The sequence below is a fragment of the Macaca nemestrina genome, chromosome X (assembly GCF_043159975.1).
Source record: "Macaca nemestrina isolate mMacNem1 chromosome X, mMacNem.hap1, whole genome shotgun sequence".
Lineage (NCBI taxonomy): Eukaryota > Metazoa > Chordata > Mammalia > Primates > Cercopithecidae > Macaca > Macaca nemestrina.
In genome coordinates, this window is record NC_092145.1 from 89582089 (window position 1) to 89599782 (window position 17694).

At 41.8% G+C, this 17694-nt stretch overlaps 1 protein-coding gene across 18 annotated transcripts in view; it reads right to left on the reverse strand.

Annotated features, from left to right (window-relative positions):
- Window positions 1–3230: 3230 nt before the first annotated feature.
- LOC105476707 (zinc finger CCCH-type containing 12B) overlaps window positions 3231–17694 on the reverse strand; it is a 433900-nt gene continuing 419436 nt past the window's right edge. For all 18 annotated transcript variants that reach the window (XM_071088672.1, XM_071088669.1, XM_011732879.3 and 15 more), the window contains 4 exons: window positions 13824–13963; window positions 11869–12103; window positions 11111–11217; window positions 3231–9310 (listed from right to left, as the gene is read on the reverse strand). In XM_071088672.1, coding sequence (XP_070944773.1) covers window positions 7890–9310; window positions 11111–11217; window positions 11869–12103; window positions 13824–13963 — 1903 coding nt within the window. In that variant the 3' untranslated portion in view covers window positions 3231–7889. The remainder of the gene's footprint in view (window positions 9311–11110; window positions 11218–11868; window positions 12104–13823; window positions 13964–17694) is intronic.

The window sequence follows — 17694 nt, forward strand, 5'->3', positions numbered from 1 at the left end:
TCACCAAGGCCGGCGAATTGTTTTTTGTATTTTTAGTAGAGATGGGGTTTTGCCATGTTGGCCAGGCTGGTCTCAAACCCTTGACCTCAGGTGATCCACCCGCCTCGGCCTCCCAAAGTGTTGGGATTACAGGCGTGAGCCACCGCACCTGGCCAGAAAGATGGGTTTTGCTGCTAAAAAAAAATAAATAAGGTCTGGAAGTCACAGTTCTAGTCTACACCCCCACCCCGCTCCATTGTATGCATTGAGACAGTGGGATAGGAAAAAAAAAGGGATTTGTCTAAGGCCACAGAGCAAGTTAATAGGTCGGCATAGATCAGTGTTCTCTAGCAAATGTGAACATCACCTGGGTACTTGTTAGAAATGCAAATTATTGGACTCCACTCCTGACTCGAATCAGAAGGGGTGAGAGTGGACAGCAATCTTTGGTTTAGCAAGCCCTTGAAGTGATTCTGATGCACACTGAGGTTTCGGATGCACTGGTATACAGGAAAAAGCTCGCCAAAGATCTGGGTTCCAGACAAGCTCTACCACTTAAGAGGAGCAACCTTGGACAAATCATGCCACAGTTCTTTTCACCTGCAGGGAGATAATATTTGCCTCACATGCTTATAAGGATTGAAGCACAATAGATGGGAAAGTGTCTAAAGCATATTATGCTTTGTATGTGTGAGTGGTGTAGGTTCATGCCAGGGTTGATAAACCTTGAAATTGGGACTGAGGTCTCTATATAAATAAACCATTGTCATGCTTTCCCCTGGCCCTCAAAGACTGATCTAAAGATGAGAAGCAGACTACATGAGCTCATTTCTAGTCCAGGTCCAGAGAGTAAGAGCCAAGGGTCATTGTTGGCTGGTGTCCTTCTGGAACCTGGGAGTTTTGAGGCCAGGTTGAAGGGCTTCAGACGGCAGGGGTTGGTGGGTGGGGAGTGGAGCTGTCAGGAAGCAACCTTACTTAGCCTAGTGCCCATGGATGTTTTCTGTCTGATTAGAGATAGAATGATTAGAAAGTCTGAACTGCACACAATTTTCATTTTTGTTTTTATTTTTGGAGACAAGGTCTTGCTGTGTTGCACAGGCTTGAGTGCAATGGCACAATCATGGGCCACTGCAGCCTCCAGTTACTGGGCTTAAGCAATCCTCCCACCTCAGCCTCCTGAGTAGCTGGGACTACAGGTGTGCACCATGACACCTGGCTAATTTTTGAATTTTTTGTAGAGATGGGGGTCTTCCTATGTTGCTCAGGCTGGTCTCAAACTCCTGGCCTCAAACTCCTGGCCTTAAGTGATTTTCCTGTCTCAGTCTCCAGAGTGCTGGGATTATAGGTGTGAGCCACTGTGCCCAGCCTGAAATGCATACATTTAACTGGGAAACAAGGATAGGGGTCAAGGAAAGGGAGCATAGATTATATTATTATTCAACAACAGTAATTCAGAGAGTCCCCTCTGATAGGTAATTCATCAGTGGCAAATAACATGGTTCCCGTGCCCAAGGAACTCCCTGTTTTGTGGTAGAGACGGTGTGCCAAAGTGAGTGACAAGAGCTAAGAGGTATTGCTCAATATTCCTGCAAGGCCCACTGTGGGGAGGGACTAACAATGGCTTGACCAGGAGGTTGGACATTGCCACTGGATCTTTAAAGGCAAGAGTACTAGTCAGAACAAGGAGTAGAAGGAAGGTCAAAGTCTGGAGAGGTTGAGAAAGCATGGTTGGGGGCACAAGTGCAGGGTACAGGATAATTGGAACATGGTGATGTGAAGGACTTGGTATTACATGAGGCCCGAGGGGAGGTGGAGAGGGATATGACCAGACTAGTTCATTTTCCACCTGAGATTAGGGCAGAACAACTGGACATTTGTTGATTGTCCCTTTTTGGAATTCTAGTAGTTCTTACCACTCTACTTACCCTCATGCTGCCACTGCCCCCCAACTTAATTTCATACTCTATTCTCTTGAGTGTGCTTCATTCTCCCACTAGAGTGCAAGTTCCCCAAGATGGACTGTTCCTCTTCTGTCTGCCTAGCTTAGTATAGGCCAGACCCCCCCATCCGGTACTCAGTAAGAACTTGATACGTGTATGCCCGAGGAATGTGACAGGAAGAGTAAGAGACAGAAGAGGAAAAAGGTGGGGAGAGACGAGCACTCTTAGTCCCATGGAGGATGATAACAAAAAAAAGATTCTCAGATTCACAAATAGCCTCTTCCAAAGGCTTGTAGGCTGGGCTTTGCTGCAACCATCATAGCTACCTCTACCTTTAGAATGAGACTGGCCTGGAGTGCGGTGGAGGGTAGGTAGGAGGCTCCAGAGAGAGAATCAACTCCACTATGATAAAGGGCTTACTGGCCTGGGAGTCATGAGGCCTGGGCTTCCAGTCCTGCCTTTGCCACTAATTCTGTTCAGTCTTGGTCAAATCTCTTCAGTGCTCTTGGAGCCTCAGTTCATGTACTATACCCTGAAGGGGTTGATGCAGCTGAGCACTCTGAGTGTGAAGTGTAGGATAGGAGGCACCTTTTGGCTCTGATATTCTGGCTGAGACAGCAGATGATGTATCTTTGGCCCTGAGGCTATTCAGGGGAGAAACTATAGGCTGCATACAAAAATTATGTCTGGGCCCTGGGCCCACCACTTGGCTCTGACTGGTGGGCAAAAGCAGGCCCAGCCCTGCCCTGCAGGGAACGCCAGTTCGATTAGCACTTGGAACTGTTAGTCTTCAAAAATTTGAGGACATATACTTACTGTGGTAAAATTCAGATGAACACATTTGGGGAAATCCCTGGCTTTATGGTTTATCCCAATATAAGTCGCAAGGACATAAATCTAATACTTTAGGAGCAAACTAGAGTATATGTATATGTATGTGTGGTATGGCTTTTGTTGTTGTTGGTTTTTGTTTGTTTTTTGTTTGTTTTGTTTTTTGAGATGGAGTCTCTGTCGCCCAGGCTGGAGTGCAGTAGCACAATCTCGGCTTACTGCAACCTCCAACTCCTGGGTTCAAGCGGTTCTCCTGCCTCAGCTTCCCGAGTAGCTGGGATTACAGGTGCGTGCCACCACACCCAGCTAATTTTTGTATTTTTAGTAGAGACGGGGTTTCGCCATGTTGGCCAGGCTGGTCTAGAACTCCTGACCTCAGGTGATCCTCCTGCTTTGCCTCCCAAAGTGCTGAGATTACAGGTATGAGACACCACGCCCGGCCCATTGTTGTTGGTATTCTTAAAGAAACAGAGCCATGAGTGGTCAGTAGACAAATAGTTTATGCAGTAAATAACTGGTTACAGTTCATTGTTGTCAGCGATACAGCATTTTCCATCACAATGATAGGTGAAACAAATTAAAACCTCATGAAGTAGTCATAGCACATTCATGCTAGTGAGAGCATATTACAAAGCAATGCACGTGCATTATAGGGGCAGACAAAACTGGGGAAGGGCTATATTTTCACTCACCTCTGGTTAACTTTGTGTATTTTGTCATTGAGACTTACATTATATTTGGGTCAAACAAAAAACCCAAAGAGGTTTTATAAAAGTTTACAACCAATAAACAGTATTGTTTAATCCCACAAATGGATAAAGCAAACTACTATAGCTCAACAATACACAAACCAGGACTAAAAATAGTCAATCTATGTATATAGCTAGCTACCATACAATAGATATTGAATATGCTGTCTTTACAAAGGCATTGACTATTTTAGACAAGCAGGTTCCAGAAATACACTTGTTTGTTTCCAATGAGAACTAACTATAGTGCCATTTCAGTTGAAGACTACGCACTCCTCAGTGTCAGACCTGAGGATAAACAAACTAGGGGAAGGCAGAGGAGGGTTAGGAGGGAGACCTGAGCGGACTCGACAGCTCAGCATTACTTTCTCTGTGCAGATCCAGACCTGGTTCACAAAGTAGAACAAAGTGTATTGAAATTTTTGGCCCTCAAAAAGGGCATTTGTACAAAGTCCCATACTTACAGCACAGATAGAATGGTAACTGAGTGCCTCTCAAAATGAATTCTTCTATGTTAGAAGAAAACTCAGGGCCAAAGGTTAATGGAAATCAGTGTTTGAATTACTGTATAAAGATAATTTATTCCAAAATAGAAAAAAATGAATTTTAGAGAAGTATTCTCCTGGAAACTAGCAGGGGGTGGGCAGAGAGAGAGAGAGGGAGAGAGAGGGAGAGAGAGAATCATGCTATGTGCTTTATTACTTAGAAGAAGAAAAGTTTCGTAGACCATTTCCGTAAGGCATCTGTCATTCTCCCTTCCATACCTGGCACCTTAAGAGAGAGTGCAATGGCTCGATATTACCTTTGAAAAGGCTTCTTTTCCTTTGAGTTGTCTTACAGAAAGGGTGCCCTGGATTGACCATGCCACTCCGGGGTCACACTTCTCCTTTAGATCAAAATGAAAACAACAAAATCACAAAAAGAAGAAAAAAAATCAGAAAAGCTACAAAATTGAAGGCCTCAACAGGCACAGACTTGCTATGAGGTCAGAAAATCAGTGAAATAATTAAAATTACAAAGCACCTCTTGCAAAACACACTGTTTCTTGAAAACCACACAAAACGCTTTGTAGTAACCCCTGCTGAGCGCTTATAGGTAAGTCTCCTGAAGGACACATGCTTAGCCCCATGAAGGAAGCTTGATTTTATTATCAAGGCAGCCGAGGGGGTCCCAATGCTTCTTTGTTACTTGCTGTTTTATAATTACAGACAAAATGGAAAGTCAAGAAGTGCCTAGACCTCAATATAAAGAAAATGTTTCTCTAATAACTAAGAACCATGCTGTATTTATGTATTCATATTTGTATAACTCCATTTATAGATTCTTGCAGATGAGTCACTAACACTGACACTTTTTACACAAAATCCCTTTTTCAAGGACATATTAAATTTAATAGGCTAAAGAGAACTTATGCAATATAATGCTTGAAATTGTACACGTGATAACTGTGCACTGGTAATAAAGAGGCCTTGAAAAATTGTTTTTGTCTATAAATTACTACTGCCCTTTAGAAATAAAAGCTCCCTCACAACCCCTGAGCTACTTCCCTGTGACACACAGTGCCACAAACCTCATGGTGAAAATTCAGTGCCAAACCTAGCTTAAGATGAGTTTTGTACATTTGTTTCTATACAATCAGGAAAAAAAGAGATACAATTTGTATCAACAAAAGGTCATTTCTGGTTATTTGAGGCATTGCTCCTAGCCGCTTTTGGTTCATACCAAAAAGAAGAATGAGAGGAGGATGACAATCATTTTTAGTAAATCAGAAATACATATGCTGCCTTAAAAGAATTTTCTGTATTGGGAGGAGCTTACACGTTTTCTGAGTACTAAATATGAACATGTTCAAGACGAATTATAGGTGACAAGATTAATCTTGTGCTTCCCTGTAAATTGTACAGCTCGTGGATACTGTGGTGCCATTGATGATTTTGGTAGGAAGATGAACTAACTGGCACATAGGCAGTAGCATCATCTGAGATTGTCAAATACCCTGATTTAGACACAGGTCCAATTTAGAAAGTCCAAGAAGTTGAAGGTATGAAATGGTGTTTGTGTGAAATAGCAAGCACTGCAGTGGCAACTGTCACTCTGTGGACCTACCTGATAGAAAATACTTTTACTCTTTTTCAATATGCTGGGGTATACGAAGATCAGAGGATAGGAGATAGAATGTAAAGCTGTGGTTAACTGAAGTGAAACATTGGTTAAGATGCAGTATTGATCAACTTGGACAGAGACAGAAAGCCAGAAAGCAGCATGCAAGCCATTATCAAACCACCAGAAACAACCCTGACTACAGCCTCACATTCAGAGTGTTTCACAGTAAGAAACATTTATAGGCAGTGTCACACCTTCTCATGAAGAAACAAAAGGCCAAGGCCCGGCCTTCTCAACTTTCATGAAAAAACGATCATAGAAGTTAGCAAGTTCCAGCTCAGGAAATAGTGAGCTGGTCATGGTTCGAAATATTGAAATATACAGTGGATTCAAAAAGGGAATTCATTTAGTGCAGCTTAAAAAAAACAATAAACACCTCTTCTAGAGGCATTTAGCTATGAAGTTTTCCACCCTGAGCAAGATACAAGTTGCACAAATGGTGTCGCCCAAACTGAAAGTCCTGCCTTCTAGTAACTCATCTAACAATTATTTAACAGCAAGTGCACTCTCTTTGCGTGGATTTAAAGTGCATAACTGAGCCAGCTATTAGTAAAGATGCAGTATCCCCTTTTGGAAACTTCCTTTTTCCACATAGAAAATCCCCTGGTTTTGTTTCCTAGAGAAATTCTGTTCCACCAGTGATTGACCTTATTACCCAAAGGGTGGACAGGAAGAGAAAGTGGATACATGGCTGTGCACTGTCCTCCATTACATTTCATCCAGTGATGTTGAATACTGCATAGGTTGGAAGTCCAAAGAGCATCCAATAGTCCCTCTTTGAGTGGAGCTTTTTTATTCACCATTTAATGCCACATGTGTTTGGCCATCTCTCCTGGGATAAGGGAAGTGGATTGTGGTAGTAAGTCCCCTGGTCCTTGTCAAACTCTTCTGAGCTTGTGTAGCACACACATACTATGCTTGGAACTTGAGCTTAACCATCAGTTCCTCTGCAGAAGACTGCAACCTGATCCCTGATTTGCTAAGGTGAAGAGACTTGGAAGCTAAGAACTGTTAATAAATGTTGGCAGGTAAAATGTGCAAAGGAAACAGAGCTGCTTTGCTCTGGTGCCTAAGAAAACAATGTTCAAATATTGCCATATAATTTTCACTCTCATAACTAGTTGAAACTATGAAATGTGACTTAAAATCATCAAGTCAGATTAGTGACCTATACAGCTATAGACGAAGGACTGTGTAGAGCCTACCCTCTCATTATCACTATATAAAAGGTTATACAGAGATACACACACATCTCAAACCAAATATATATATTCATACATGCAATATAATTGCTAATAATAGATTTAAAATATAGTTCTAGAAGCTTCAATGTGACCCTATAGCTTCGTTAATAAAGATTGAATGATCAGATATCCATGCAATAAAGTATGCATTTACTTTTAAATAGTTTTAAATATTTCTATTAGAAAAAACCTAAAAGGTTAATTCAACATATGATCTGATCCTGATGCTTTTGCTCTCTAAATTGGATATATCATCCATACTTTGTAATATAGAATATGTGACTATGAAAACTCTGGTAGGCTGGGCGCGGTGGCTCACACCTCTAATCCCAGCACTTTAGGAGGCCGAGGCGGGTGGATCACTTGAGGCCAGGAGTTTGAGACCAGCCTGGCCGACATGGTGAAACCCCGTCTCTACTAAAAATACAAAAATTAGCCGGGCATGGTGGTGCACGCCTGTAATCCCAGCTACCTGGGAGGCTGAGGTCATAGAATCGCTTGAACCCTGGAGGCGGAGGTTGCAGTGAGCAGAGATAGTGCCACTCCAGCCTGTGTAACAGAGTAAGACTTTGTCTCAAAAAAAAAAAAAAAAAAAAAAAAAAGGAAAACTCTGGTAATGGAATCCTCTGGGGTTTCTTACGTCTAGACCTCTCCCCCTGGGTTTTGTCCTCCATTACCTGCATGGTGCAGTGCAAAGGGGCATAGGACTTGGATTTAGAGGACTTGGGTGTGTGTCTTGACTTAGTCATTTGCTAGCAGTGTGACCCTGGCTAGCCACTTAATTTCACTGAGCTTCACCTTCCTTCTCTATAAAAGAGGATGTTAGTAAGACGTACCTCACAGGGTTGTTATGCGCTTAAATGATATAAACACTCTGTAACTTGTAAAGCGCAACACAAATTATTAGTTACTATAATTATTGTGTTAGTGTATTGTTAGTATTAATATTCATATTTGTATAAAGAAATAAGTACTATGTCATATCAACGTGCAGCCCTAAGCTTAGCAACAATCAAGGCTGCCAGTTGCTGGGCATCTGCTGTGTGGGGATTCTTCTCCATCACCGCAAGGACGATGTTAGAAGGGAAAATATTGCAGAGGTTCTTGTAGGTCTGATACTGGTGCTCTGGGATCATATGCTCCCTGGAATCATTGCACATTCCAACCCAAGGATTCCTCCAAAGCTGCTCCATCTTTTCAGGCACGCTCCGTACCATGACTGGCTCATAACATGGTTGCATGAGGCTGTTACTCAAGGGATAGGAGTGGTAGCCATAGGAGTCAGTTGCACAGGGCAGCGGGTCCCAGCTGGCATGCTGTTCCCGGCACAGGGGAGGTCGTCTTTGCCTCACGGGGTTGCTCTCATAGAGGCGGGAGTCAGAAATGCTATCCATCCGAGTCATCACCAGGGCACGGCCTGGCTGGGGGGTTGCCCCAGGATGGATATTGGGAGGCATGGGGTAGTCTGCAGGACAGCTGGAACGTGTTCCAGTTGCTGGGTGCTGGGCATGCAGAGCTACGTGGGGGACTGACTGTTTGTGGGGGCCTTGCTTAGAATCCTCTGGGCCATAGCTCTGCACTCGTGTTAAGGCTTCATGGTAACCATGAGGAAAAGGCTGAAGTCGGTTCTGGGATGCTGAGCGGTGCAGCTTCAAATTGCCTTCAGGATGGGTATCAGCTACAGCCAAATACACGTTGTTGTAAGAGGAATAGTTGTCATTCCTGGTATGGCTCACACGGCTGTCAGGACAGAGATTAGGATTCCGGGCATACACCCCCCGGTCTACTTCAGCCATGTAATACTCTCGATTATGCATGCTGTTGATGTTCAGTTTGGAGAAGTCACCTAACATTGAATAGTAGCCATGGTCCCCCATGGATTCAAACTTTGGGTATTGCTCAGCATAGCTAATAGGGGTCCCATGGCTGTTGGTAACCAGGATGGGAGGATACTGCATGCTGGCCATATGCTCCAAAGAGGCCTTCTGGTGGGGGAAATGGGAGGATCCTGGCACTGGGCTGCTGGCCGAACGGGTGTTGAGTGCACCCACTGCATGGCTTTTTGGGGGTGGGATTGTGGGAACACTTAGGGCAGTCACAAGTGAGGGGACAGAACTAGCCTCAGGCTTACGGGCAATGGACAGCCATTCCTCAGGCTCCACAGCCACAGACCGGATGCTGGGATCTGATTGGCGCTTGGGGGCCACACGTTTGACCTCTGAGGTTATCTCACCTTTGGCACTAGACATCCCTGTGCCACACTTGGCCAGGGTGCCTTCACTCATAGTTTTCACTGTGGACAGTTTGGCACTGATGCGGAGCTCATCAGCCACCGAACGCTGGGGTTGGTTGGCCCGCTCCGGATGGTAGTATTTGCACTTGTGGCCGTAGGTGCATTTTTTGCCTGAAAAATAATGCCTTGGGGTAAGACTCTCTCTCAGTGATGGAACCCTCCGTGCCAGAAACCGTTGTAACAATCTGGTCACTCAGGTTAGGGTTTTACTGTTTGGGGTAAAGGCAGAAAATTAACTGTCCACAAAGATGAGAGACAGACAACACCAAGGCGGCATCACACACTGTGATGGGAGAGAGAAAGTGGAAAGCTATGGAGAAAATTGCAGCATAAAAGCTAATAGCTGGCTGGATGCAGTGGTTCCTGTCCGTAGTCCTAGCAATTTGGGAGGCTGTGGTGGGTGGATCACTTTAGCCCAGGAGTTCAAGACCAACTTGGGCAACATTGTGAAACCCCATCTGTAAAGAAAAATATAAACAAAATTAGCTGGGCATGGTGGTGCAGGTCTGTAGTCCCAGCTACTCAGGAGGCTGTGGTGGGAGAATTCTTGAGCCTGGAAGGTCAAGGCTGCAGTGAGCCATGATCATGCCACTGCTCTCCAGCCCAGGTGACAGAGCAAGACCCTGTCTCAGAAAAAAAAAAAAAAAAAAAAAAAAGCTAAAGCTGAGCAGTTGAGCAGTTTTAAGTTTTCGATAATGTACAACTTTGCCTAGGCATAATTTGCATGCTGAAGCAGCATAGAGTAACAGAAAGCAGCACAGTGCAGTGCAAAGAGCACAGGTTTGGAGTCCAGTCAGATCTGAATTTCAATTCCAGCTACGTCCCTTACTAGCTGTGTGACCTTGGTAAGTGACTTCATTTTGTGAGCCTCATTTTCCTCTTCTGTAAACAAAGTTCATCATCATGCCTATATTATAGGGTCATTGTAAAGATTAAATGAGATAATGAATATGAAGGTACTCTGTGACTTAAATGTTAATTGAGGACAAAAACCAAAACAACCCACAAAACAAATGATCATCCAAAAAAACAGACATTCAAAGTAGCCTCAGATCAAGCAGCCCTGTCACAATGTCAGGCGCACAAACTTTGTATCAGAGGGACTGGGATAAGAGCATGAAAACACTCTAGAAAAGTATATTTATTAAAAAAAGAAAAAAAAAAGAAAACTGGAAAGGGGCTGGGTGCGTCATGCCTGTAATCTCAGCACTTTCAGAGGCCGAGGTGGATGGATCACTTGAAGTCAGGAGTTTGAGACCAGCTTGGCCAACATGGTGAAACCCCCGTCTCTACTAAAAATATAAAAATTAGCTGGGCTTGGCATCGTGCACCTGTAATCCCAGCTACTGGGGAGGCTGAGGCAGGAGAATCGCTTTAACCTGGGAGGCGGAGGTTGCAGTGAGCCAAGACTGCACCACTGCACTGCAGCCTAGGTGACAGAGCGAGACTGTCTCAAAACAAACAAACAAACAAAAAAACTGGAAAGGACAGATCTAAAGGAAAGGTTAGTATTAATTGACAGAGGGTGCAGTCACCTGCCTGAGACACAGGTTCATCTTGGGGCCAAACTCAGTTCAGTATTGCCCTTTCTGCTTCCACAGGCCATATAGGTTTCTTCATTTCTCTGCTCCCAGCAACATAGTTCAGGACTTAGGCAGCTAGAGCACATGTGCTATTGTCACAAGTGACAACTGATCTTCCCTTCAATTCTAGCTACCTTTTCCTCATTCAGTTTCTAAAATTTTTCTTTAAATACCTAACGGTGTACATGAAGACACAAACTTTAACTCAAAGACAGTGGACAAGCCAAGATTTCCCATTTGAAAGGGAAACCTGGAAGAGAAAAGTATTCACAGAAGAATCCTTATGTTTCTGGTGGTACAGAACTCAGTTTTGTACATAGGTACTCACCGTAAGGACATGGTTGCTTCTTATGCTCAGGAACAATGGGTCTCTTTCTTAAGAAATTTTCAAGGCTTGGGCCATGGCGTCCTAATGGATCATCTGGAGGCATAAATCTGAAAGCAAGTAAGCAAGAGGTGACTGTCTTCCTTTCTGTCCCCTACTCCTTACTAGGAGCTCAGATTTTCATTACCTCTTGCCTGTACCGTTGTCACAGCCTTCTAATTGCCCTTCGTGCCTCAAGTCTATCCTCTGCTAATCTAGCAGTTCTTCCCTTTGTTGCCACTTTATCACATAGAAAGGATGATTTTCCCTGTTCATCATTCTTCCATCAACTACATGTTCGAGCCATACTGGCATGTCTGCTGGTTCCATCAACATGCTACCCACTTTCACACCTTCATAACTTTATTCATGATGTCCCCCTCACCTCTCATGCCTAGCAGCCCCCTTTCCTCCATCTGTAAACTTGATCTGAAATGTCATCTCCTCTGGGATGCCTTTTTCTATTACTTCACATAGACAAAGCAATTTTAAAAAAACAACTTTTAACTGTAGCTCTTATAACAAAACACTGTGGTTGTCTCTTTCACTCCTCTACTACACTTTGAGTCCCTTAAGGGTGAGTCCTCTTCCTTATTCATCCTTTTATGTCTGTGGCAACTAGCAAAATGTATGATACACAGTAAGTGTTTGGTAAATGTTTATTAAAGTAAAATCTATTCCTACTGATAACTTGAATATAGGCCTACTGGAAAGAAACGCACTTGTCATTCACAAAAGAATACATCAGCAACCGCTCCTCTATAAACTTCTTCCATTCTGGCTTTTCAACTTGAAGGTCTCGGTAGTTATCATTGGACACAATGATGCCATCAGAATCAAAAGCCAGTTTGACTATGAACCGGTCATCATAGCAGACAACCCTCCTGCCTTGGACTCTTCGGGATGGTGTGAAGACGAGAATCTTTTCCTTCTCCAGTTTTCGTAGAATATCTTGATCTGTCAAAATATGATTATATGCCACAGAGCAGAAATCATCTTTGGAAATTAACAGTATTACCCCAATATTAAAAATGCAAAAGTTGGTACTGGATGAAGATATTATTTACCCTTAGAGGGAAAGTAGGCCCTGTTCCTGGCTATGATATCAATCTGGATTATGACCTTAGGCAAGTCATCTTCCCCTTTGGACTTCAGTCTTCTTTTTGATAAAATGAAGGAACTGGATTCAATGACATCTAAGTTTTAAAAACTACATGGAGAGTGAGAGTGACACTGATATCTTAGCATTCTTGATGCTTGTTTTGCCCTTTGGCCAAAGCACCAGCTTTTTGGTTGTTGATTTCTAACAGGGAAGTACTGAGGATGTGTCTGCCAGGAGGAAACTAAAGCATCTCTCCTAGGGACTTACATTTTTGGCTTCTGCCTGAGGGAAGGCCAAAACTAGGGTGAAACATCAAGATATAGCAACTGAGTGCTGATCCCCTTTCCTTTTGGTCTATTAGTTGCTGAGGCAAGAAAGCTTGCTGGCTGGGCTCGAGCAGGGCTAGGATCTATTCTCAGATGGAGGCTCAAGAGCCTGTTCAGCAGATGGCAAATAGCTTCACACACGGCTCAGACAGTCATTCATGGGACTTTCTCATTAGGCACATCAGGCAACAGCTGATGCTCAGAAGACTGTTGTAAATGAATGTAGAGACCCCTCTGCCATTAGGATTGCATCATGACTTTTGAAAACCTTAGGCATTTTTGCTTTCCTGGACCTCTTCCTCCATAAGAAATGTTAAATATTGGCTGGCCATGGTGGCTTATGCCTGTAATCCTAGCACTTTGGGAGGTTGAGGTGGGCAGATAGCTTGAGCCCAGGAGTTCAAGACCAGCTTGGGCAACATGGCAAAACTCAATCTCTACTAAAAATACAAAAATTAGCCAGGCATGGTGGTACACACCTGTAGTCCCAGCTACTCAGGAGGCTGAGGTGGGAGAAAAACCTGAGCCCAGGGAGGTAGAGGCTGCAGTGAGCCATGATCACACCATGGCATTCTAGCCTAGGTGACAGAGTGAGACCCTGTCTCAAACAAATATAAATATTAAAAATTTCATTTTCAATTGCTTTGGTATAAAGCCAAGGATAACCCAGCTAGATACATCATTTTACATGCATTGCTATTATATTCAATTTTTTCTTCTGATGTGAGAAGAAAGTAAAATTAAGACATTTCCATGGGACCTTAACAATATCATTCGCCCTAGGTGCCAGACCTACTGTGTCTCATGGATAAGTTGGCTCTGACTGCTGTGGGACTTTTCTCTCTCTCTCTTTTATTCCCTAATTTGCAAACCCCACAATCACTTCTTTGGTACAGAATGAGATCCATTGTCCACCATGGTGTTTTTACTCTCTTGAAAACTTAGTCATGCTCATAACCAGATTCATCTCCTTTTAGTCTGAAGTCTATGGTCAAATAGAAAAGCACTCCTTTTTTAAAAAAACTATGTGCTTTATCTTTTGCTGAATTGAAGTTTTCTTTATTTAACTGTCAGATGCTACAAAATAATGATGGCTTTCTTTGAATCTTTTTTCAAATATACACTTAATACAAATACTTTAAATATACTTAACAACTTTGAAAAATAAATATCTAAATTGGGACCATCCCCAAACTATCTTTCCAGATTTGCCTCTAGATGAGAAGAAATACCTTATTTGACATAGTACCTGTAATTGGTGCATCAGGGCGGGATTGCTCCTTTCTCCACGCAGGCACAAATACAGTAATATCTTTATGGCCTTTATCTAGAAACCAATCCACCGCAAGTTGTATTCCTCTGCAGGAGAATTCTTCTTTATTCCCATGGCTTTAGGAAGATACAGAATAAGAGGAGAGAAGATTGATAATAGATAGCAAAGAAATACCTAAAGCAGGATTTTTCTTAGTGTCAAGGTATTAATAATAGACATTTACATTCTTTTCTTTCTTTCTCTCTTTCTTTCTTCCTTTCGCTTCTTTTCTTTTCTTTCTTTTTTTCTTTTTTTTTTGTCTCACTTTGTCACCTAGGCTGGAGTGCAGTGGCACGATCTCAGCTCACTGCAACCTCCGCCTCCCAGGTTCAAGTGGTTCTCCTGCTTCCACCTCCTGAGTAGCTGGAACTACAGGTGCGTACCACCATGCCCAGCTAATTTTTGTATTTTTAGTAGAGACGGGGTTTTGCCATTTTGGCCAGGCTTGTCTCGAACTCCTGACCTCAGGTGATCCGCATGCCTTGGCCTCCCAAAGTGCTAGAATTACAGGCATGAGCCACTGTGGCCAGCGATGACATTTACTTTCTTGATAATGCCAAGTAACATGCTTTTTAAAGAGCAAATCAAGTTATTTTTATTTAATTGTTACAAATTTGCCATTAGTATTACAAACTTCATTCAAGGCCACAGATGGTTAGTAACAACTCCCAATTTATTGCAGCCCTGATGGCTATCTCCTATCACTAGTTCCATTTTCTCTCTTCTCTTTCTGTTTCTCCTACCACTTTCTTTTCAAAGATTGCGATATTCACAAAAAATGAAAAAAGTAAAGGTATTACTAGAAGTTTAAAGTTTATATAGAGTATTAATTCGGGATAAGTCCTAAGCACATATATATTAAGCTTTAAAAATAACATCGACAGCAAAAAAGATATGCACATAAATGCTCACTGAAAATTCTTATTACATATATCCATTTAATATAATGCACCAACAAAAATCATATTCATGAAAATTTTAAGATGTAGGAAATGCTCGTAATTCTGAAAGAGAAAAGAAAAAATACAGACTATATATAATGTAACACCAATTTTGTAGAAGAAAACCTATGTATAAGCTTAGAAAAAATATGAGAAATAAGTACATCAAAATATTAATAAATATTGTTGTTCTGTGTGAGAGGATTATAAGTGATCTATTTTCTTCCTCTAATTCCAAAATATCCTTAAAAAATCAACTATTTCTGGCCGGGTGCAGCGGCTCAGGCCTATAATCCCAGCAGGTTGGGAGGCCAAGGTGGGAGAATTTGCGACCAGCCTCGGCAACATAGCGAGACCCCATCTTTATTAAAAAGAAAAAAAAATTCAAGTATTTTTTCTATAATCAGAACATGATATAAAGGAGAAGAAACTGTCAGAGTTACTTATAGGAATAAACATTGTGAAAACTTAAAAAGCCAAACAGAATTCATTTAACTAGAATTTGGAAGAGGGAAAATTTGCAGATAAATTGGGAAAAGGTGCACTAGATTTGTGCCTTGTTTGGCTGTGAAAATTATGATCTCTTAGCGTGGTATCTAGTGCTCTGACATATACATAAACCACACTAAATTATAGTTAATTAAACAGCTTGGATGGGAACAAATGGGCATACGTGTACCAATTCTACTACAATCAAGTGGCTATTGTCTGTTAAGACTGATCAGAAGGAAATAATTGTTTTGTTAGAAGGCTAATTAAGACAATGTGATGGGGCTTCTCGCTTTTGATTCCTCACCTTCTCACTGGCACTAGCTCACTCAGCTACAACAAAAATGAACTCCAACATATTGTTCCCTTTCGATGAATTCATATATAATATCAGGGGCTTCATCAATTCTTGTACTGCAAGACTTCCCACTGTCTTATCACTCTTGAGGCAAATTGCAAAAATTTATTAAATGTTCTTATTAACATTTCCAAGCATATGCTAATCATGTTTAAAGCTCTCCAGTGAGTACCATAAAGCAATTATACTCTCAACTGAAAGTTGAAAGCACTTAAGAAACAAAAGGAAAATATATTTAGTTGTCAATATACTCCAAGGTAGCCTTAGAGATAACTACCACTAACTCCTAAAAAGTTGAACAATGGGGAAATTATGCAAGAATTATGCTTAAATGGTTAATATTGGATGAACTGTGGAAGAGAAGTTGTTCAGCTGTGAATTTTCCCACTGCTACAGTGCTGGTAAGTATAAAGAATAACAGAACTTGGGAAAATTATCAGAATTGCCATTAGAGGGGATTTGAAGGAAGGGGATGGAATTTCCTCGGCTCTGCAGTACTATGATCTTCTCCCAAGTGGTCTAAGTCCGGAAATAAATATGAGAGTAAAATTTGCTGTTAGATACTGCAACTTTATATTTTATTTATTTATTTATTTATTTATTTATTTATTTATTTATTGAGACAGAGTCTTGCTTTGTCACCCAGGCTGGAGTGCAGTGGCACCATCTCGGCTCACTGCAACCTCTGCCTCCCGGGTTCAAGAGATTCTCCTACCTCAGCCTCCCAAGTAGCTGGGATTACAAACACAAGCCAACACGCCCAGTTAATTTTTGTATTTTTAGTAGAGACGGGGTTTCACCAAGTTGCCAAAGCTGATTGTGAACTCCTGACCTTGTGATCCGCCCACCTCAGCCTCCCAAAGTGCTGGGATTACACGCGTGAGCCACCACGCCCAGCCAATTTTATATTTTATACTGCCAAATTCTGTGTTTAAAAATTTTTTTTCAGCCTTGGCAACATAGTGAGACCCTGCCTCTACAAAAAATTAGCTGAGTATAGTGATGCACTCCTGTAGTCCTAGCTACTCGGGAGGCTGAGGCAGGAAGATCACTTGAGCCCAGGAATTTGAGGTTACAGTGAGCTATGATCATGCCCCTGCACTCCAGCCTGGGTGACAGAACAAGGCCCTGTCTCTCTCTCTCTCTCTCTCTCTATATATATATATATCTATATATAATCATTAAAAAATGTAATATAGTATAAAACGTGGAAAATACATAAAATATAAAGAAAAAAACCCCAAAATCCAACTGTTTTACTACAATCCAGAGACAAACACTTAATATTTTGATATATTTATATTCTGATATCAATTTCCTAACATACTGAGAATTATGTTAAGAAAAAATGTAACATACCTATAGCATCCTATTAAAATATATTAAAAGTATGCCACTGAAGCATTTCATCAGGCACACCAAATGCCCAATAAGAATCAGATGGCACTTTCAACATTTATCAAGGTGGCAATGAATACCTACACAACCAGCCAAGTATGCAAAGTTTATTGCCCCCCAAACATTTAAGGAATGAATAAATATTTTTTTAAAAAAAGAGGAAAATAAAGTAATGCTTTTCAAGTGGCTTGTTTTTGCTTAAACCCATACAATGTCCTTTTGTAATCTATAAACGCTGAAAACCCTAGGACCTGCAAGTCACAGAGTATCTTGGTGACACTACAGTTCACTTTGTCTTGTAAACTGGCTTAGGAACCTCTCATGATCCAGGTTCCCAAGCCAAATTCAGCTTAGCAGATAGGTCATTAGCCCCTCCCTCTGCAGTTGTTTTCTCTGGGCTTCAAATGTTTGGGCTTCTCCTAGACTTAACAAAGAATATGGTTGCATTTACATTTCAAAGCCTTCATTCCTCTGAAATGGATTTCTCTTCCCAAAAGAGACAGCTCTCAGAATGAATGTACCCTTTAGGATCTTAGCATATATCAATCAGTATGTGGACCACAGGTGCGCTACTACTGCAAATGTTAACCAAATGCTGCTAATGGCAAACAAAGCATCATAA